The sequence below is a fragment of the Oenanthe melanoleuca genome, chromosome 18 (assembly GCF_029582105.1).
Source record: "Oenanthe melanoleuca isolate GR-GAL-2019-014 chromosome 18, OMel1.0, whole genome shotgun sequence".
Taxonomy (NCBI): domain Eukaryota; kingdom Metazoa; phylum Chordata; class Aves; order Passeriformes; family Muscicapidae; genus Oenanthe; species Oenanthe melanoleuca.
This window is the reverse complement of record NC_079351.1, coordinates 3,335,537-3,357,818: the sequence shown is the minus strand read 5'-3', so window position 1 is coordinate 3,357,818 and position 22,282 is coordinate 3,335,537. Positions and strand designations below refer to the sequence as shown.

At 43.0% G+C, this 22,282-nt stretch overlaps 2 protein-coding genes across 16 annotated transcripts in view; both read right to left on the bottom strand.

The window, feature by feature from the left end:
• The window catches only part of BPTF (bromodomain PHD finger transcription factor), a 52,593-nt gene extending 45,626 nt beyond the window's left edge, over positions 1 to 6,967 (bottom strand). For all 15 annotated transcript variants that reach the window (XM_056505706.1, XM_056505713.1, XM_056505718.1 and 12 more), the window contains exon 1: positions 6,112 to 6,967. In XM_056505706.1, coding sequence (XP_056361681.1) covers positions 6,112 to 6,748 — 637 coding nt within the window. In that variant the 5' untranslated portion in view covers positions 6,749 to 6,967. The remainder of the gene's footprint in view (positions 1 to 6,111) is intronic.
• A 3,291-nt stretch (positions 6,968 to 10,258) lies between these two features.
• On the bottom strand, positions 10,259 to 22,061 carry NOL11 (nucleolar protein 11). The gene is made up of 18 exons (XM_056505733.1): positions 20,698 to 22,061; positions 19,388 to 19,501; positions 18,610 to 18,666; positions 17,890 to 18,035; positions 17,587 to 17,644; positions 16,957 to 17,095; positions 16,372 to 16,566; positions 15,993 to 16,069; positions 15,544 to 15,667; positions 14,761 to 14,864; positions 14,421 to 14,498; positions 13,477 to 13,661; positions 13,103 to 13,228; positions 12,728 to 12,949; positions 12,169 to 12,247; positions 11,237 to 11,329; positions 10,858 to 10,965; positions 10,259 to 10,550 (listed from the first exon to the last, which is right to left on the bottom strand). Exons 1-18 carry the CDS (start codon positions 20,842 to 20,844, stop codon positions 10,437 to 10,439), a joined length of 2,166 nt encoding a protein of 721 aa, XP_056361708.1. The 5' UTR covers positions 20,845 to 22,061; the 3' UTR covers positions 10,259 to 10,436.
• Positions 22,062 to 22,282: the final 221 nt, after the last annotated feature.

Below are 22,282 nucleotides of genomic sequence, written 5' to 3'. Positions count from 1 at the left end.
AAATATGACTTCCATGCTCTTCAGCTTTAGTTTTATTCAATCACCTTACATATGTAGGCTAATAAAAATCATAAAAATCCAATTTTGCATTCTCTCACTGATGTTAAACATCCCTCCCCTCCAGCAAACACCGCCTTTCAGCCCAATATATTTCAGGTACTGAACTGGTGGATGAAGGTTCTACAGAACAAATATTCTGCCAGAACCACTGTCTTGTTTAAACAGGGACAGAGGGGTGGTTGCATTGGTCTGACCTAAAAAATAAACACTGGTTCCAGTCTCTCTTGATTTGAAAGTTCACAACTGGTCTCATTTCACTTCTGTAAGAACTCTCCCTTCCTCATAATTTCTCAGCACTTGGGCTCTCCAGCTCAGAGCTCCTGCTCACAGTTGCCATGGAGAGGATAAGCTTGGTAGGAGCATTGGGGAGAGAAAAGAGACCAAGGAGTTTCAGATACTTCAGCAACCTGTCACAGGAGGGGGGAAAATATAGAACAAACCCCCACCACACCCCAGTCACTCTTCACTAACTGACCCCTGAAGAGACTTTCAATTTTACCCAAAAAATATATTTAAATTTTGGCTTCAAGTTCCACAAGCCAAGTCAAACCACACTAGTCTTACATGAAAGTCCATGTTTAGTACAGTAGAACTGGACTGGTTTTGTTTTCCAGATTGTGAGTCACTGCAAAAGCTTCTCAACATACAGAGCAGCTGGCAGTTATATATGATGTCCTGGGAGCGTGAGCACTCCTCAGAGAAGACGCCCTCCTATATTTTCCTTCCTTCTGGAAACTTTGCCTTTTGATTGCCCTCAAACTCCCTGAGACCCTCCTATTTTGGTTTGGTTTTAATAAACACACACTTGCTGTCCCATATTATTGCTTTGTACCAGGCACATTTCAAATGGGAGCAGTACACAAGTTTTTGTAGATATCACTGACAAAACTGGAAACAGTTGATGAAAATGTGTAAGAGAATCTTTTTGTGTGTTCTTTCTCTCACAGCAGAATGCAGAAACTGGATAGAGCTGCTTGTTTGCCACAGCAACATCCAAACTGGTTCTTTAATTAAAAGTAAACCTCTTGGGAGAACATTAGCTCAGCTTTCACCAAAGAAAAAACAGCAGTAAAATGAATAAAATAAGAATATATTATGAAAACCAGAGCCAAAATAGAAAAACCTAAACCTTTTTCTTGGGATGGGCTGAAATTAAAGGCTTTGACTTTTACTTTTTCCCTTTTAAAAATGTCAATGTGATAATCATGTCTCCAATATTCACAAGTCAAAAAGTCTCTTCCAGAAAAATTTTCTAAAAGCATAAGCATTCGTATCCACTTGTAGGTGCAGCTCCAATTTGGATATTATTCTGCAGTAATCACACCTAACCCAAATTTATTTATTTAATCCAGAGAAAAGGAAAAAATTAGCGATAAATAAAACTTAAAACCTAAACTAACATTAAAAATGAGGCATTCCAAGCACCAAAAAAACTTTGGAAGTTAAAACACAAATTTAAAAAGTCACTGGTCATGAGACTAGGTCCTGAGTGCACTCACATTACACAAATTCTCACACATACTCCTAAGTAAAGTTTGACTCCTGCCTTGCCTTGTACAATATTAGGATTTTATGGTCTTTTAAAACTGTAAAACTTTGGGTGCTTCTTTTTTCAGTTTGCACACCTGTCAGCAACACACCTTCAGATCAAACTAGGGGTCTCAACTGGTTTTACATTAAGAATTTAATTTCCAACATTATAGCCATCAGCACTCCCTCAGGAGCCAGGAATACAAACCTTCCCATGATCTATGGAATCACTTTGACATTTGGTAACTAATGCAAGTGCAAGGCAAGCAGCAGGTGAGATCACTCTGAGAAGGGCTCAGAGGCACAACATTTTTGTGCCTAGAACCCAGGCAAAGAAAAAAGCCCAACAAAACCACAGGCAGCACAAACAAAATGATTCTCAGTTAGAGAAATTCTTGGGACACGCTCATGGTAGGCTGTAACTAATTTAAGAAGTTAGTGAGCCCTGAGAGCCAGCCCCAACCTACAAAATTCACATTTATTCACCTTACACCTGTTCTATGCAACACAATAAGCATTTACTGAATTTTACTGCAGATCTACAAAAAAAGTTTGCTCAATAAAGTCGTCAGCAGCACACTACCTTTTACAACACACATACTTTGATAAAGGTGAGGTATTTGCTGCTCAGAGCTTCTGAGATGACTGACAAACCTCTCTTCAGACAAACTGCCAATTTACAAGTCAATGCAGCAGGATCAGCCCCAGATTTATTCCTTTGGCCTTCTGCACAATTTCTTTGTTAAGAATAACTTTTCAAGACTGGCATGATGAGCTAGTGATCCTTTCCTCTAGAGCACAAATCAAAGTGCAGATCACTAAAAGGTAAAATAAGAGAATATGAGGTTTCATTTAGAGCAGAGGGTACCCCAGGTAAGATGTTTGTGAGGCTGGTAAATCTTTTCCCACAGCAAAAAAAGAGGATGCATCTCTTAATGTTGTATCTCAGTGTCTCTACTTAGACAATTCTTCAGGAGCATGCAAATGTGTTCAGACAAAAAATTACTACAAACGAAATGCAGCACCTGGTTCCTAGCTACATTCTTTCACTCTGAAAAGCACACTGTGAAGCAACTGGTTAACAGAAGCAACGGTCACTCCCTGCAAGTGCTCAAACAAGCAAAATTCAACTAAAAGTATTATTTAATGTATTTTAAGATAAATATTTTGTCTCCCAACTTCTGTGTTGTGTATTTGTTTGTTTGACAGACTGATGATGATCTCATCTAGATGTATAACTCTTCTGAAAACTTTCTGATGAAGAAAAATCAATAAACAAAAAATGAAGGACTTCTAGGCAGTCTGATTCAACCCTTCTCTTAAAATTCTGCAACATATTAACCACTTAGTAACTATAATGCAACAGTGACAAGCCTCAAGTAGAATTGACAGTGGACAAGGAATGGCAAAAATGTTTAGTGATACAAGTTATACAGGATACCTGTCCGAACAGTTCATCCACTTTCTGGGGATGCAAATGGGTGAGAGGGAAGGGACATTACACACACAGAATCCCTCCATCAAAAGTACATCAAGCAGAATAAAAAGAAAAAAATGTTATTCACACAGTATGTTTTTACTGTGCTATGACTAAGTGATATATTAAAGACATTTTATGTTTTCTAAGATTCCGCTTCTTTAAATAGTTTAATAATATTATTTTATATTATAATAATATTAATTTTACTATCTTATTATAATAGAAAGTACTCCTACATCTAAGTTCAAGATAAATCACAAGTTCCACATCAGAGCACAAAACCTGAAGCTTTTTTGGCCAGAGACAATACTCTATGATCTTTTAATTCACTGTTCAACGTAAGTTAGGAAAAACTGTATCAAGTCCATCCCACAATTAAGTGGGATGTGATTTACGTGTAAAAGCTTGATTGGCAAGAGAGTTTGATTGGGATGGCAATTGTTCAATATCCTGCTCTCAAATACACTCTTCAGCCCCTACGAGTACATCCTGGAGTGGCTACAGGTAAGGGGAAAAGGATTGTTCATCATCTCTTCTGGTAAAAAACCTGCACAATTCTGTCAGGAGCCAGTTCAAGCCAAGGGAGGAGATGCTCCTTGGAGCCTTCCAGCTCAGCACACGAACTCTGTCACTGTGTTACATTGCCTGGCTGGAATTCAAGGATATGAAATAACCCCCCTCCATATAAACACAGCTAAGACCAGCTCTGGCTCAGGGTGTGCCCGAGACCAACAGCTCTGGAGCCCCTGAAGAAACACCAGAGACATAACCGTGCAGCCCTGCCCTGCTCTGACCTCCTCTCTGCACTGCCCCTGTCACACACACAGACCCTGACCAGACACAAACCCTTCCTTGCCTATCCATGCTGCTCTGCTGCACGGCATCTCCTGATTGTGACAAGACTGAGATTTCCATCAGTGCCACCCCTGCACAGCCACGCTCCCAAAGCAGGTGTTTGTCCAGGATGAGGCACAAACTGAGCTGCCTGAATGAAAAGTTTGTACTTCCTTTGCAGAAGGGCAAGAGCATGTCTGGGAGAGAGGGAAGCACCTTTGGCAAACACTGAACTAATGAGAACCACCAGTAATTTCCCAAAATAACAACACAAATGTTTCAACTCTCAAAAACTCAGTATAGAGCAAAAGCACCTAAGGATAAAAATGCTCACACTTAGACTTCTCTTAAGAAAGTTAACTGAAGTCATCCTGACCAAGTGAGAAATAAACACATAACTTATCAAAATGGTTTCTGATACACCTAAATACCACCTAAAACCTGTCTATGCTTGTACAACAATGCACACAGAGCTATCTTCTGATTTGCCAAAACACTTAGCACATTTGAAAAATGGCATACACCCATTCTCTGCAGAACTCATTTTAAACCTGGATGCTCCTGTAAAAAATATTATCCTGACCTAGCCAGTTAAAATAATAAAAATATTATTTCTCTGACATAAGCACCCCCAAAAAGGTAAATAAAAATGAAAGTTATCACAACTAAGCAGAAAATGGAGAGTTAAAAGTCAGAGTATTTTAGAGCTTTTTTCCCTCTGTGAAGTCAGATCTCAATCTTTATTCAAAAAATTTCAATTTGATTGCAGGACATTCCTGCAACAGGTAAACATATTTTAAAAATTATCTCTAAATAAATTGAGTATTGTATGTACTTATTTTAATTCATTTAGGTTCTGGTGAATATGGATATAAGTTTAAAAATATATAGACAAAATACAGAGCTTTTTAAAATAATATTATGAAGTCACAGAATGAGCTGATATCATTAACTCACCAAAATAAAAACAAATGCCACATTTAGCAGCCAGTACTCCCCCTTTTAAAAAGTCATCAGCTAACTACTCAGAACTACATTCCTTTTCTTAATTAAGATGCAATGCATTCACACCAACAACCTGTTCCTCCCCCCTTCCAAACTGGCCAAATACTGGAGCAACAGCAGTCTGCTATCCTGTAGCCCAAATCATACCAGGTTACCTATAAGTTGAATTACTCTCCTGGTTCAGAGACTTTAAAAATATAAAAAATAAAATAGAATAAAAGTAAAATAAAATAGTCTAAGTTTGAATTCAGTTCTGGAATGAGTTCAAATAAATCCAAAGTGCTTAAATTTAAATAAATGAATTTTTGAAGCTTAGTGAATGAACCAATTAAGGACCAACAGAAATGCAGGCCTTAAAATTTTCCCAAATTTTCCACTAGAATTAAAAAAACCTCACGATTATGTTTAATGAATTTTAACCCCAATGTGAGTTTTAAAGGCTGCCATATCTTAAGATAAACTCAGTATTTAAATGCAAGACCTCTGACTCAACCTCCACCTTTTAATCTTTGTGTTGAACTCAGACTAGGTTTATATCCTTGCAATGAGGCCCTGTGCACTTTTCCCCAAACTATAACAATGCAATCTCCATTTTGAACAATGCACCTCATTTCCCTCCTTGGAAAGCTACTTTTGTCTTAAAGCCAATAGATGCTGGATCCAGTTATAGCTCTGATCTCAAGAGCCTGAAAATTCTCGGTGTTTATAGTTTTTTGGTTTTTTAAGCACTTCACCTTACATGTGCTTCCTTTCCTTTCAACACCAAGCAGTATTTGCAAGCACAAGCCAGCCTTTCCTGTATTTAATTGAAAAGACCTCTTTGCGTGGCATGCCTCTCGTTTCCCTTGTATTTAAATTTAAAGCGACTGCTTCACGACACTTCTGATATTGTTTGCAACACGTCCTGGTGGGTCGCGCATTTCTGCGGTCACCAGGTTCCCCATGAACATTTGCAAAGCATCCCCTTGTTTCCGAGAGTGCCGCCCGCCCTCCCTGCTCCTCTCCGTGCATGCGTTTGTGAGCATCTTCCAATGCTCCCCGCGTCCCCGGGGCTGCCAGTGGTTATTTGCATACCCCTCTCCCTGGGAGTGCTTGCGGGCATCCCTCGCATCCTCGCATGGGAGTGCGGACCGTATTTGCCAACCTAGAGGGAGCATGTGGGGTGCCCTCGACTTGTTTGAGTTCGCCCACGGACTCTCTACCTGGGGTGCTGCTGTAGGTGCTGTGGCTCCTGAAGCTGCTCTCAGTGCAATAACTGGCATCGTCTTCATCCTCCATCTCTTCGGGGTAGTCAGAGTCGTCGTCGTCCTCCTCCTCCATTATCTCCTCCTCCTCTTCCTCCTCGGAGTCCTGGTTATCCTCGGGGTCTCCCTCGTCCTCCTCCTCGGACACCATGCTCTCTTCCTCCTCCTCCTCGCTCTCATGATCGTCGTACACCACTTTGCTGATGCTCCTCCTGGACGAGGCAGCCCTGCCTTGGCTGTTGCAGCTGCCTCCTGCGCCTCCTCCTCCCCCTGCTCCTGCCGCCCCGGCCCTGCCCCTGCCCTTACCGCCGCTGCCTCCCCCACCGGGGGTGCTGCTGCCGCCGCCGCCCGCCTTCCTCTTGCCGCCCCCCCTGGGCGAGGCGGCGGCGGGCGACGAGGCCTGGGCAGCGCCGGCTCCCTTCTGCTTGGGCCCCGCCGTCTCCGCCTGGGCCGCGGCCGCCCACCTGCCGCGGCTGCTGCCGCGCTGCCGGGAGCGCAGCCCGCCGATGGGGCCCGCCGGGGCCGGGGAGCTCGCCGGAGCGGCGGCCGCCGCCGGCTGCTGCTGCTTGGGCGGCCTGCCGCGCCGGCCCCGCATCGCTGGGCGCTGGCCGAGGGGGAAGGGAGGGGAAGGGCGGCTCGGGAGGGCGCTCGGAGTCCGGACAGGCGGCTACGGGCAAGCTCCGCGCCCCGCGGCGGGCGCGGGCCCGGGGCGGGGGGGGGGCCGGGCCGAGCGGGCCGCGGCTCAACGCGAATCGCCGGCGCCCCGCTCCGGATCGCCGCCGGCCGCCATCTTGTTCCCCGCCTGCGCCTCGGCCGCTCCGCGCTGACTGGGGGAAGCGGCACCAGGCCCCGAGCGCCTCACGTGACCGCCGCGCCCGTCGCCGCCGCCAGGGGGCGCGCCCGCCTCGGCCGTGAGGGAGCCGCCGCGACGGGGCGGCCCCGCGACCCCGGACCCGGCGCCGACACCGAACCCGGACCGAACTCGAATTTGCCACTGACCCCGGATCCGATCCCAGTACCGACATCGACCCCAGGCACCGACAACGGCGCCGACACCGACCCCGGCATCGACCACCGGCATCGGCAGTGCTCCTCGGCCCTTTATGCTCCCCTTTCCCCTTCCCCTCCGCCGGCACCCGGTGCACCCCCGCTCCATCTCACGGCCCCGACACCGCCGCTCCCTCAGCCGCCCCTGCCCCCGGACTCAGCCTCTCCCCACACCAAAGTCGCTGGGCTCGTGGCCGGGGTCTCTCCCAGAGCTCGACCCGCTCCCCGAGGGGGTCCCGGTGCGCGCCGGGCCCCGGACAGGGGCTCCCCACCGGGGTCTTCATTCCCCGCCTCCATCAGAGCCCCGGTTGTCCCCTCGGGAGAGGCTTCCCTCCGCCATCGGCACCAAGCAGCTCCCCTGACCACTGACACTCATCTCTCGCCCGTTAAACCCCTTTACAGCTCACCCTCACACGGCCAGCACCCGTATAAAGCAAACACTGAGATAGGGACATATCATCACCGTTTTTGTCCATCCACTTCCTCTATTCTGCTGTTTCCACAGTTCCCTGGACCACTAGGAAAGAGATGTCTGCTTTGTATTCCCTCTGTCTCATTTGCCAGAGCCCACAAAGAGCTAAAAATCAACAAAATCCAGTTGCACAGTTGGGTTTCCAATGCTACCACTTGAATTCAGGGTATCAGTTTCATAAGCAAAAGCAGTACAGACTGAAAGCCAGCCCAAGGCACACATATTTCTTACAACCAGCCTTCCTGTTCATTGCTAAATCAAGACAGCTTTGGGATTTCGGAGAGCCAGAAGTCTTGTCATTAGAAAATCAGTCTGTTTACGTGTTCATTTCTTTCAGTCCCTTGCTTATACTTCTGAGCAAGGTAAAACTCAACACTGGTCATGCCATAAACATGGCAGCAACATGTCCAACATGTCATCTAATTTGCACTCTTCTGTAGTAATTTTTGAGGTCCTTTTGTTCATTAACTTGCTGCTCAGGCTGAGCACCTCATTAAACCCACAAACCTGCCACAATATCAAGCACACAACAGTGGCAACAGGGTTTAGCCCAATTGGCACTCTATATCCAGCTTTTTATCTGCAGCTCTTTTATATTCAGTGTTGCAGCTGCAGAGGCTCAAAGCCCTCATCTAAACACAGGATGACACACATACAGCAGCAGCCAACATTGCCTAACCCCATTTACACCTTTCTACTCAATTTGTATTCTAAACCTTTCCGAGTTACCTTTAGATTGCTTATGTCAGGCTGATTTTTGCTACCTCTTATAAGGTTGCAGAGGATTGTGGTAACTCTTTAAATATATGAATACACAGACACACATCTTCCATTATCTCCTTCTGGTATGGGAAAAACACCTGTGCATTCTGCCATCTACACACCAAGAATCTAGCAACATAGTGCATCTACTGCATTACTTAGCCCGCAGCATTGTGAAAGTGCTACCTCCAAAATACTGCAGATTTTGTGTGTTTGTGGTGGATCAAAAATGCTGAGAGTCATGTGCTTTGGAACTGTGAACCAGAGTATCTCATCTCTTAATCCCATCCCGTATTAGCTGGTGATGTGGAATTGCTTACTGAATAGTACTTAATAATTTTCATTTTATGGAGAAATGGGTGCACAGAGAGGTATATTACCTTCAGGGACAGGATATAAATTAGTCCTTTCCAATACACAGCTCAGTACAGAGAAATGAACCCCAACCCCAAAAACCTGCCTACTGCACTCAAAGTAGAACACACTGATTTGGAACTCTACTGCTGGTAGAGTTAAAAATGAGCATATTTATAAGTGAATTGAATACAGCAGGAAGAAGAATTTTTGTGTAGAGGCCCTATCCTGCTTCCATCCTTAGGACAGATGGAGAAAAAACCTCCTTCCACAAGGCACTTTGAGATGAATAGTCCAGTTGTTCCAAGCTGTTGTCTGGGTGGGTTCCTTTTTCCAAGGATAAGGGAAAGAACCTTAACAACTGGATGGCATTCAGAACAAGTGAGCATATGCTCTTGCTTAAATTATTGAGATGCTTTTGTCCAGTCCTTCACTCCAAGCTATTTCACAACTTGTGTTAGGAATTAGATTCAGGTGTTCAGCTCTCAAATCAGTTCCACCTATATATTTCTAAGACACCACAGTAAAGTTACACTAGAGCTCAGCAGTATACTGGAAGTCAGGTGTAGGAAGGAAGGGCTTACATGACTTTTGCTGAGGTAATTCAATATAGTTCCAATTGCCATTTTATTTACATGATGAAAACCAAAGTGTATCAATGTACTGATATGCTGAATTCTATTAATATTCAATCATATTATTAGTAAAAATAAGTAAAAATAACATTGTATTTGCTGTTCTGAAAAACGTACTAATTATCTTTTACCCAACAATCCATCTTATACTTGACTCAAGGAAATCCAGCATTATGCTTCTGTCCCAGTTTTCCCTATTCCAGATGAACAGTCCCACAAGTATCTTGTAACAAGTCAGCTTTAAGTAAATGCCTCATCAGAAGAATAATTCAACAGATACCTGTAAAATCTTCAACAAAAATGTTGTTTACATAAAACTTTAGTTAATCACTTTGTATTTCAAAGAAAGTCAAAACCAACCTAAGACATACTTTGAAATGCTAGAATTCAAACACATGCGTGACATTAACTAAGTTGAGGTGTTCAATATCGAAAAGTACTTACAGGAAACAAACTGCTGTAGGTAAGAATGTTCTTATTTTAAATTCAAGATAAGTTTTCTTATCCAAAATATTGAAAGTAACTACTACCAGTGCCAAGAAGTCCCCCTCTGTATAAATCTTCAGCTACCACTGCAGGGTTCTTTTTAGACTTCTACATACATTTGGTACTGTCAGTGTACAAATACAACTGAAACATTTCCAAAGTGACTTGAGCCATTAACTGTGCATGTAGTTCTTTCCAAGTTACGCAGCCCAAGCCAGTAAGTTATGGCCCCAGCACTTCTGCCACAATCATCTCGAGTTCAGCCAAGAACTGTGCGGTATTTTAGGAAGTTCTCATGATCACTTATTAAAATTCTACACGAAAATATAAGCAAATATCCAGCTTCTCATCCAGTCAAAAAGAGATTTAATACACAAGGTTCAAAACTTACAACTCCCACGTAGCTACAGAGTAACCAGGCTCCTCCTATGTAGAAAACAACTTTTGACAGCCCCAATATGGAGTGCTAATACATCCTTGTCATAAAAGGAATCAATACAAAATAAATGTGTTAATGAATTTCAAATTCAAATGATTTCCAGCACTTCAATAGAATAGGTGTGAGATTCTCTCAGGTGGTTCAGTCTTTGTAATTCCCGCAAACTTCCTTCAATCTTGTTGAGTTCTGAGTAGAACCGCACCTAGTAGAAGAAATCAGAGACATTTATAATAAAATACATTTTAATTATTTTCATGCATCATAATACTGTGAAACTATCTGTGGTTCTACACAGTTTAAGATATTTAAACCAAACAAACAAAGCAGCTTTTGAAATCCAAATGAGACAGAGGCAATGGCAATTCATGCTCAGGAAAGAGCACACAGAGGAGGACACACATGATTTGATTCACTATATAATTTGTTGTTGTCTGTCTCCCCCCTTTCTCAACATCCATATTCTGAATCCAACTGAAAATCAAATAATTATCCCAGAAGATGCAACTTACTTGGGCTCTCACAAACTTATGCAGGTTTGAAAGCAACTCCTTTGCTTCTGGCAGCATCACCATGACAGTGAAGTGAGCATCAAGCAACAAGCACATCCAATCCATGATCTGAAGACAAACAAGAAAAGTACACTTACACTTCCCAGTCTGGAAATAACACACATTTATCTTTAAAAGCTCAACTCTAAGACATGAACTTCTAATGCAAAATGCATGGGTTCATATTTTCAGGTTATTTGGGTTTTGATGGTTGAAGTGCTATATCTGACTTCATACAGGTTACACTGACAGACAGTACTTTGTAGAATGAATGTAGATGTCAGTTGATTTTAGATATTCCCCAACTACACACCCTAGAAGGGAAGGAAGGACAGCTCACCTGATTTATTGTGGGAGAGCGTATTCCAGGAAGAGTGGTGTTAACTTTTTCACTGCATTTCACATACAGGTAATATAAATACCTAAGAAATAGCTGAAAGTAGAAAAGTCAGAACATTTGTAAAGGACAAACATTTAATAGACCAAGAGGTTTTGTCCTATAATGGTAATATTCATAAGGATTTTTTTGAAATTTATTTTTTTGTTTTTGAATGCGAACATGGATGCCTGTATAGTACACATTAAAAACAAGCTTTATGGTTCTCTTACACCACCCATAGCTAGGTGTTTGAAAATTCTTAGCAATATTCAGTGTAAATTACTTTGAGGGGTAATCACTGTTCCAGGAGATGTGTCAGAGCTGAGATCAGCTTTGTTCTGATGTGTGGGGTTTTTCTGACATCACTGGAAAATCACATATATGCTCAGGTACACACAGCTCTTTAAGTTCTATTTCAGATTCTGAGAAATGGGGGAGTCTGGTGGGTTTTTTTCCTAATCTGAGGGGATCTAGATTTGTATTACGCTTGGGATTATACAGTTTGTTTCTCATATTTTCTAAATTTCTTTTTCTCATATAACTAAATTACCATGTCTCTTTCTTTTCCTAAAAACCATCTAAATCAAGCAAAGCTATTATTACTTGCTAATAGAATATGAACATTTTCCAGGTATGCTGGGTCATAAAGAGTTTTTACTCACATGTTCTAAAACAAGTTAGGACTACAAATATCAAGAAAATTACTGAAGTATGTGGAAAAATGTGGTATTCCTTAATATAAAATCTTATTAGGCATCCTAATTAATTTTCATGCATTAGTTTCAGAAAGCAGAAGGTGAATTTCTCATATACCGTAGAAAGACTCTCTTCCCTTTCCCTCACCAAGAAATAATAATAAGGGTTTAAAAACCTTTTAATGTTAAAATACTTACAATAGCTTCTCCAGCTGGAAGGTTTTTCAGGTGAGGCAAAAGAAATGTTTCAGTGTAAGCTGAATGGAGAACAGCATTTCTGTGCAGTGCTATTAAGGGAATAACATTGCAGGAAAAACACCAGTTTCTAGAAACCAGAGTGAATACTTAAGAAAATATTTCTCCAGATTTTTGAACCTTATTTCTGTAATGAAAAATCTACAGTAACTGAACCATCACGATAGATTTAACTTGAACAGATCCGTCCACTGCAAGGGTGTAACTGCCTGAAGTGTTTTAACAGGCAAACATCCAAAGCATGGATACCTTTTCTCTTAAGTAGAAAAAGATTATTGCAAAAGAGTAATAAAACTAAGTTTAAATCTGTGTAGATACATTCTAAAACCTAAATGTTTCTATTTATATTTTAAACAGTTTTTCTACTGAGTAGAAACCACTCTTACGAGACCTCAGAAACTTTCGGCAGTAACAGAGGAACAGAGGCTGTGCCTTCTGGCACAAACACAAACATCCACAGCACATGCAATGCTCTGGCTTCCCTTCACCTTGCAGAGGATACAGCAGTGCTGCCTTCTGAGGCCCAACAGGGCAGGAATCATCATCGCTCCAGGGCTGGCTTTGCTTTGGGATTTTGGTACCACACATGTCCTGGTCCATCTCTGCACCAAAACCATTTTCTACAATTTCAGTCTTAACTTCATTATTGTCGAATTCAACATCAATGTAACAGATCACAGAATCTAGATTTACATCTATGTTTTGAAGATGGGATTCACTCATGCTGTGGAACAAAATTTCAGACATTTAACACTTTTATTATTAGCTTTAAAATCAGCAGTGTCATCAACACACATAATGAATTCTTTGAAGCTTATCATGAAAACAAAAGCAGTCTAAAATTTGACGAAGAAAAAAGAAAAAGATTTCAAGTTACCTTAAAAATGCTTTCAGGCAAGCAAAAGTAATTTCTTCAGGAATATCTGGAAACCGTTCTAGGCAGATTTGTAAGAGATGCATATCTTTTTTCTCCAAAGCAACAGCCATTAAATCTGGACATAAACTATAAGAATATGAAATTAATAGGTTGCATAGTCCACACTGAGATTTACACTGACAATTAAAGTAATAATACTAATCTTCCTCCCTAGATGGATTTTTATGTAAAACAGCAACTTCATCAGAAAACAAGCACCTTTGGTACTAAATTCTGATAATTCAAGAGCAGCTTATAAAGAATTTTACTTCTACTTCTTTTAATTTTAGTTTTAAAGACTACTCCTTACACTTCAAAAAATGCAGGGTCACTACCTGTAGGACAAGTCCCGTGTTTCAACAATCTCCTGCAGGAAAGGTTGAGGGTAGTACTTTGGATTTCTTTTACATCTGTCTGTAAGGGCAGTAACCACACAGCCAATGGTGGCTTGCAGATCTGGGGTTGGTGCTTTTGCCATCAGTTTTCTCAATTCAGTTTCCAACACATAATTAGAAGCATCCTGGAAAAGACAAATACTGTGCAAGTCAGAAATACAGGGCACGTGTTTGAGTACTGCCCTGGCATTAATTAGACCAAGTAGAAGCAGGCCGATTTTGGAATTCAAGTTACAAAAATTTACAAAAATTCCTCACCACTCTGTGTTTTGATAGGATAGTTTTTCTCAAGCATGAAAGAGCCAAATGAGGAAATTCCTCACTCTGAACTCAGGTAAGCAGTAACTACTCATGGATTAATAACCTGTTACATCAGTGACAATACCAAGGTGTCCAGCCACAGCTGAACTGTAGATAAGTTTCCCTTCCTGTGTGACCTATCACAGCACTTGCAGCAAGGAAGGAACTAGATCTTATTGCTGTATTTGCAGTGGAATTCCTGACAATTCCTCTGACTTCCTAGAGCCGAAAGGCCTTCAACAAAATTAAAGCCATAAATAAGTAAAGTTCAGATGAAATATCCTCCCTATTTACTGTAAGACTGTCATTAAAAATGAACAAATTTCTGCAAGTTTCCAGAAGCCAGCCGTTATAAGCCCAGTATTGTACAGTTCTCAAAACACGCTCCTATGACAAAACTTAATCTCATCATGCCCAAATGCTGTTCTTGCACCATAATAACAGTACCCTTCACCTCACCTCTTCAAGGCAGCTTGGCCAACCTGATATGTGCAAGAGGACATGGAAAGAGGTAACAGCTTAAGAGACACCTAGAATATTCTGAAGGTGTCTAAACACTACTTCAGGATATTTGGGTTACTTACTTTAAGATCTAGTAAGAGCTGCCCAATTGATAAAGTCTCTGGCTGTTGTTCAGTAACAGTGCTCCCTCTTGATCTTAACTATGGTAAAGAAAAACACAGAGTTATTATTCAGCTCCAAAATACTTAAAGCAAGATACTTAATTTCAAGCAAGATAACGGGACACTTTATGTGTCAACTTGCTGTCCAGGCCACGATTATTAACTCCAATTCCAGAAACAGTACTAGAAACAATCAGTAACAAATAAAGTGAAATTTCTTTCTGCTGAAACACCTGAAAGTAACAGCATGGGGAAGAGACAAGACAAACAACAATCTCAAACGACCCTAATGCTAACTTACATTCATTCTGGACTCTGCTTTCAGAGCTCCAGACTCCTGGGACTGAAAGGAAACCACCAGCTCTTCATCTTCCAGAGTATTCCAGTTCACAAATGAGGACACATCTGGGAACACACAAATAAAACTACATGAAGATAACACTTACAGCACATTTACTGAAGTATGGATATTGCATCAACTTCTTATGCTAATAGGTATTTTCTAAACTATAATGCAAGTGATTTTATGCCAAGAAAGTTCCAGTTTTATTTCAGCAGCAGATAATTTTATGATCTTTTTTATACTGTTTCTCCATTTTGCCTCTGGGAGCAAGAGAAGTAAGTTATTACACAATTTATCCTGAGCATTACTTGCAATGTTTTACCAATGCAGTGTTTAATTAAAACCACTATGACAGTACGATTTCCAATTGAAGTTCACAAACTAAGGTTTGACTTTATCCTATCCAATCACATACTCCTTGAAAATACTTTTAAGGAAACTGGACTTCACTTTGTTTTCAGTATTCATCACCAGCATTCCAGTGTCGTCAGTAATTCCAGCATCTGAATGACAATCCAGGTTAAGTGAAGTCACAATAAATCCAGACATTTGTGTGCTTTGGTGTTCCCAGCACCAGTAAATTTAACAGCCTGGAACATGGACAGTGTGAAGCTGCTTCAAGCTGTTTAACTTCAATTAATTTTATAGGACTATGTTAAAATTTTTATACAATTTCAGACATCTTCCCTTTACAAGATCTTTTCACTGTAATTATTAAAAAAAAAAAATAAAAAATCTTACCAGGGGTTTGACTGCACTTGAGCTTTCCCACAGCAGCTGCCAAAGATGATGTTTCACACTTGTACATAATTACAGTCAGCACTTTCCCATGAATCAGAAAAAATTTTTCCTCATAACACCACAACTGCAAAATATTAAAGTGTATGAGATGAGCAGAAAAGTGAGTTCCTGCACTGATGAGTTTTGTGCTCAGTGATTTTATTCACACCAAACAACCACACCTATGAGAAGTGACAAAGTACTAAATTATCACAGAAATTCCTACAGGTCACCATCCCCTCAATGAATATTCTGACAGAAACTAGTCATCAACTGGTCAGTATTAATTTTGCTGCAGAAGTTGCAATTACTGCTCCTCCAGTAGCAGCAAAGCTCTGCAGCCCAACACTCTCTTCCCTGCTGCCAAATGCACAAAGCTCAAGGACTCCAAACCCATGGCAGAGCTTTACCTGGCCGCTGGTCCCCAGGGGCAGCTCCTTCGATGTTTGCAAGGTCTGAAATTTTGTATTCCATATGGTCAGGCACTCTGAGGGAAGTAAGAGACAGATGAGACCAAAAAGCAACATAAGTGCTACATTTGCTTTTGCTACTTTCAGTTACAAACACCGGAAACAACAGAAATAACTGTTTCAAAACAGCTCAGCCAGTATTTAGCATTAGGGATTACAACACTCAGGTTAAATCTCAACTTAAAGAAAAGTTGATTTTCCAGTGAAGAGCTTTAAACCAGAAGCTGGCACAAGAGACAAAGCACAAATTTCCCACCTCAGTGCTCTGCCCAAGGAAATTTTCGACCGTACAACATCTTAATAAGATTTTTCAAGCTACCTCTGGACCCTTTCCTAGGTGCAATCAGACTGCCCAACACTGCAACGTGGTCTTTGTCCAGGGCAACTAAAGATGTTCCTTTCAGAACAGTTTCAGATGCTGAAAAGTTTAGCAGTAGTGACTTGGACAAAATCTCTTCTTCTTCAGTATCTTGCTGCAGAGGTATCAGAACCTGGTACACAGAGCCATTGGAATCTGTCAAAAGAAAAATAATAATCACTCTTTTACAATTGTTTTTTGTGATAAAAATCTGTTTGATACCACATGGCAAAAGCACATCCAAAAAGAAAAACATATGCTGAAAGAATTAATACAGGATATTTAAAAGACTTATTATGATCCAAAGCAGCAAAATAAAGGTACAGGTGTAATGAGATCTGCAGGGTACAAGTGATCACAGGTAGGAACAGTTGGCCTTTGCAACCATTAAACTATCAAGAATCTTTAATTACTACCTGCAACTGTTTCAGAGAGTTTAAAAAACTAAAAAATATTAAACAGCAAATCATAAATATGAACATTTTTTTTTTCATTTCATACAATTCTTTGCTTCCTTATCACAACCCATTAACAAATATAACTTACACAAACACAGAAGTGTGACAGTTTGGTTTGTTATATGTGCTGTGAAACACACTGGCTTGGCTGATTCCTGTTGTTCAAGCTTGTATTTGTGTAGACTACTCAGCTTAGGTTTCTGTACATAGACAAAAAAATTCTTATCCTAAAATAAAAAAAGAAAAATTTTCCTTAAATTACACAAAGAAGATATAACAGAAATTTAGGTATGAGTACTGCTTAACTTTGGATGTTTGAAAGAATTAGGAAATTGTATTTTCTATAGGAGATACAGAATAATTTGAACAGTCAGCAGACTCTAACAAGTAAAGAAAATTCTTATAAAAGTTCTTATAAATTCTTATAAAGACAGATGCACGTATAATTTTAAAACATACATGCTATTCAACAGTTTTTCACAATGAGGGATGAAGAGTCACACAACGTTCACTGTACTTCATCTTATTAATTGCTCTCTGCAGTTCTGAGAGCCCTGAATGCAACACAGCTTCCATTTAACTGCTGTATTGATTATATCAGGATAATGATTCCACTAAAAGCTCTTAAAATCAAATGAAACTGGTGATGGATTTGGAAAAAAAAAGCATTTGGGTCTCTTGCTATGAGAGTTTTGAAAATAAAAAGTATTTTACTCACTTTCTCAGTAGTGAAAATTAAGACAGGTTGTTGGCCTTCCATAAAAGCTCCACTCCACCTAAAACCAGAAAGTTGGATGAACATCCTCCAAATTCTAGGTTTATACATAAAGTCATATCACTATTCCTTAGGCATCTTCTAATTTTTAGGAAATCTCTATAAATAACTCTGAGATTTTAAAAACAATGTGTTGGAAGAAAACACCCAACCTCATTTGATTTCCCCCCATCTCCTCAGAAGAGAGGAGTCATCATCACAGTCAATTCCTCCAGGCAAGAATCATCACAAAGTGGCATCACTTACCTGATGACTTCACCTGAGATGACGTTTTCAATCTCCTGCTGAGGGGCTTCCAGCAGCACATCCAGCGTCCGAACGGCCCCTCCCTTGAACAGCACCACCGGCCCCCCCTGGGGCAGGGAATGGATCCTGTACACATCTGCTGAGAGCTGCAACAACAAAACCAAATCTCTGCTCTCTGCTACACTACCCTGAAAAATGAGTGCTTATTCATTATTTTAACTTTTTCAAATAAACTTTTAACAGAAGAATGATGAACCTTAAAGATTCTTAATAACGTAGATCTAGTATCTGCTGATTTGCTGAAATGCCACAAATAATGCAAATACCCAACAGAAAGCCAGGAAAATATCCTGATGAGCATCACATTCCTGAATCACATCAGAAAAAACATGACAGTGTCAGGTGGTCACACAACTGCTCTACAGCAACACACAAAGTTATGTTTAACACATCAACCAGCAGAGCACAAAGATCTGTAATTGAATACAATTCATCGTCTTTAGAAAGTCCTCAGAAATGCTGGCCTTGGCATAGCAACCTCTTTAAGAGAAATATTTTGATTATAAAGTCAGTGCAAGTGGATTCCCTACAATACTCCATAACATCATGAAGCACAAGTTAAGCTAAAATGTAAGATGGCCAATACTATAAAAATTAGAGCACTTTTTCCCTCCACCAGGATCCAAAACACATAGAAGAGAACACATGAAGGAGACTTACTGTTGCTTTAAATGCTTTGTCCAAGTTCATGTCTTCATTCTTCCATATTCTTAAAACCTTTAAGAGAAGCATCATTTTTAGGTAAACAGTAACCATAGACTTCTCAACACTCAAAATACCAGCAACTGCAACAGGAGGAAAACACAGTGAGCATTCACAGTGACCTGAGTGGGAACTGCCCCAGGGGGGAGCAAAACCAACAGGAATAGAAACCAAGCTCAGAAATCCTGAGTTGGAAAGAAGGACATGAAAGAATAAAGAAAAAGACACAGCAGAACTCTGAATGAAAGCAGATCAGAGTGATGGAGACAGGTATTTGTGAGATACAGATGGCCTGATTCCCACAAGCAATGCAAGGCCAGGAGTGATATTTCATCAACAACAATAAAAACCCAAAGACTCAGCATGATCTAAGCAAATGCTACTCGTACACAGAGAAACTTTTAACTGTGGAACAAGAGCACAAAGACAAGGATGGGGGTGTGAATTACTGTAACCATTGCAGTACCATGATCATGCAGCTGTAAATGTCACCCAGGCTGCAACAGGGGAAAAAACTCATCCCTCGGGAGGGTATGCAGGAGGTACTGAGAACCTCCTGTGCTCAAAGGGCTGCCAGACCACGGTGCTCAGCACAGAAGTGGCTCAATGTCACCACTGTGCCAAGGGCTCCCCACACTTTCAACCAGAAATGTCACACTGCTGAACTCTTCCTACCTGCATTCCCTCAGGACCCACCAAATCCTTTTTCCCTCTAAAGAAGGATGAAGGCTCTCACCTTGCCATCATGAACTGCGATGTACTCGTGGGTTTCAAAGTTGCACACAACAGGACAGGTGAGAATCTGCCCGTGTTTGACTGACCAACAGCCCAGGGGCTTCTGATCCGAAATCTACAGTCAGAACAAAGACACTGCAATTAAAATATAACATATCAAAGACCACTTTGGGGACTTCTCTCATGACAGAAAGGAAATGTGAGGCTGCCACATCTGACCTGAATTAAAGTATTAAAATATGAAAACTGCTATACACAGAAATTCCTCTTGAGCATTCCTGTTTCCACCTCCAACAATTTCAGAATAACAGGAAAGAACTCTACATTATTTAGATTTCATGTAAGAAATAACTTTGACCTGTAACAGTCTGAAGGGCTTATGCCATGAAGCACAGGTACAAGGCACAGCTTTTTCAAAGGGCAAATATTAATTTTATCACTAGTGTGATTTGTTTTTACTGACTAATACAATCATATACAGACTTGTGCTTTTTCTCTTCCTATTTCAAGGTGAGTTATTGAGACCAAGAGCAGTGGATTTTGCAGTCTGAGCTCGTGTTTTGTGTGATTCACACCTGACTGCTCTGAGGGCACTCAACCCCCTCTCCTCACCCCAGAGTACACTGGGCATATTTACAACAGTTGTGTTGTCACATATCGTCTCGGCAGTGGGAATAAACAAAGGAGGTTGTATCATCAACCCACTTAGATCATGGAATGACCTGGGTTGGAAGGGACTTGAGATCACCCCCTGCCATGGGCAGGGACACCTTCCACTGTCCCAGGTTGCTCCAAGCCCCGTCCCACCTGGCCTTAGACATTTCCAAGAATCAGGAGTAGCCACAGCTGCTCTGGGCACCTGTGCCAGGACCTAACCTCCCTCACACGGAACAATTTCTTCCCAATATCTAATCTAAACCTACTCTCTGCCACTTTAAATCCATTCCTGCTTGTCCTGTCACTACAATCCCCAACCGCATGGATGTGATAGTCAACTAAATAAACACGCACTGTGGCTTCGGGAAAGTGTTTTTAGGGACGGGGAGTGGATAGAGAATATGAGCAGAAGGAGAAACACGCGAACATGCGCCCGACCCACCCCGTGTCCCGAGCAGAGGGAGCGGGGGCAGCGAGGAGCGCAGGGGGCAGAGCATGGCCGGGCTGGAGCCGCTCCCGGGCCGGGAACAGCGAGGCCTGGCCCGGACAGGCCGGGAGAGAGCGAATACGGGAACAGCGCGGCCTCGGCCCAGCCCGGGACACCCCGCCAAGGCCGGGGCAGCGCTGCCGGCCCGGAGCACGCGCGGGCGGTACCTTGAAGAGCGTGGCGGCCCGGCCGCGCTCGGTGAGCAGCACGAGGTCCCGGCCCGGGCCCGGCTCCAGGCACAGCCCGGGGCGGCCGCCGCCGCCGCCGCCGGGGCCCGGCCCGCGCAGCGTGAAGCTCTCGCACAGCGCCGCCATCTTGGCCAGGCCCGGATCTCGCGAGAGTTGGCGCGGCGCGCGCAGCCCCGCGTGACCCGGGGCGGGGCCGGCCGGGGTCGGGACAGACGCGGCGCTGTCGCGACAGGGAGCGCGCGCTGCGGACGTGCCCGGCCGGGCCTCGCCTCGCCCCGAGCGCGCAGGGCGGCTCCGCAGCGGGATGCGGCTGAGGGTGTGCGAGCCCGCTGCGTCCCGGGTGCGTTAGGCACTGTACGTGTTGTAAAAGCTGAGGAAAGCGGGTGACAGCTGTTCAGGACGGTGTCACGGAGCGGGACAGTCGGGTCCAAGGGCAGGGCCCTCGCTCAGGTGTCCGCGCTGCATTCCGCACTGCGCCCATCGCTCCTGCGGCACATCCCAGGCTCGTCTGGCAGCGCCGGCTGTATGCTAATGAGGGCTTCGATTTATGCTAATTAGCGGGTCATGTGCACGCCAATGAGAGGGGTCACCTCTCTATTAATGAAGGTCACGCGTATGTTAATGACGGTCACGTGCGCTCTAATTTGCTCGGGGATGGGCTTCCCTGGGGTTTAAGGTGCGCGCGGATCCCGCTGGCTTTGGGGTGTCCCGGGTGCGGCCCCGCCCGCGCGGGTGCCCCGTGTGGCACAGGGGGATTGTCCCTGGATAGCGACACGGGCTGCGATTGTCCCCCGCGCAGCCGGAGAGCCCCATTCGGGTTTTCACCGCTTTGTATTTTCCTGTGTAGGATTTTGAGTGTGTGCAGATTTCAGTGCAGCTCTACCCAAGCTGTAAAGGGTCAGGGCGGGTCACTGGGGGTCCTTCTGGGCCTGGGCACTGCCCCCTGCTCAGCCACGGGCACAGGGACCCAGCGGCTGCCGAGATGTCCCCGGGGCCGCTCGGGCTCTGTCCCCTTTGCTCCGTGCCATTCCCAATTTAAAACATTCCCAGTCCCCTCTTTGTCCCCCGCCCTGTCCCACGCTGCCCTGAAGCTTTTCCCTTCTGAATGAGCGCTGCCGTTCCTCTGGAGCAGGGAAGGCTTCGTTTCTATGGAGAAAGTCTCTGTGTAAAAGCTTGTAAAGAACCTCTGTGAGAGGGAAACTTCTGTTGACTAAAATTAACTGACTTGGAGACAAGCCTGAGAGGATTCGAGAGCTCTCCTTTCCAGTATTTTCCAGTTATTTGGTGCAACGCTGCGCTGCCAAACCCTGCATAAAGAATTCGTTTCCCCACTGAAAAACTTCCTTGTCAACCGAATGGTCATTTACAAGTGAATGGGCTAATGCCAGACTGATGGGGCACCTGCCCGGGTAAAACCTTTACAGAGCTGGGGCACAACAGAACCCAGGAGAGGCTGTAAGAGCTTTACATTTTCCTCACACAGCTATTTCTTTGTGATATTTAACTTTGAGGAAGTGACTTGCAGAACTGGGGTAGAGATGTCAATGGTACATGTTAATGAGGA

Bases quoted from the DNA above. Each gene is read 5' to 3' on its own strand.
- NOL11 (XM_056505733.1), bottom strand. From the start codon at position 20,844: ATGGCGGCGCTGTGCGAGAGCTTCACGCTGCGCGGGCCGGGCCCCGGC. The intron at 10,966-11,236 runs GTGAGCTGTCCT...GTTTGTCTTCAG, and splicing joins GCTCTCCCACAATAAATCAG to ATCATGGATTGGATGTGCTT. The intron at 10,551-10,857 runs GTAAGTTGCATC...TTCTTCTACTAG, and splicing joins ATAAGTTTGTGAGAGCCCAA to GTGCGGTTCTACTCAGAACT.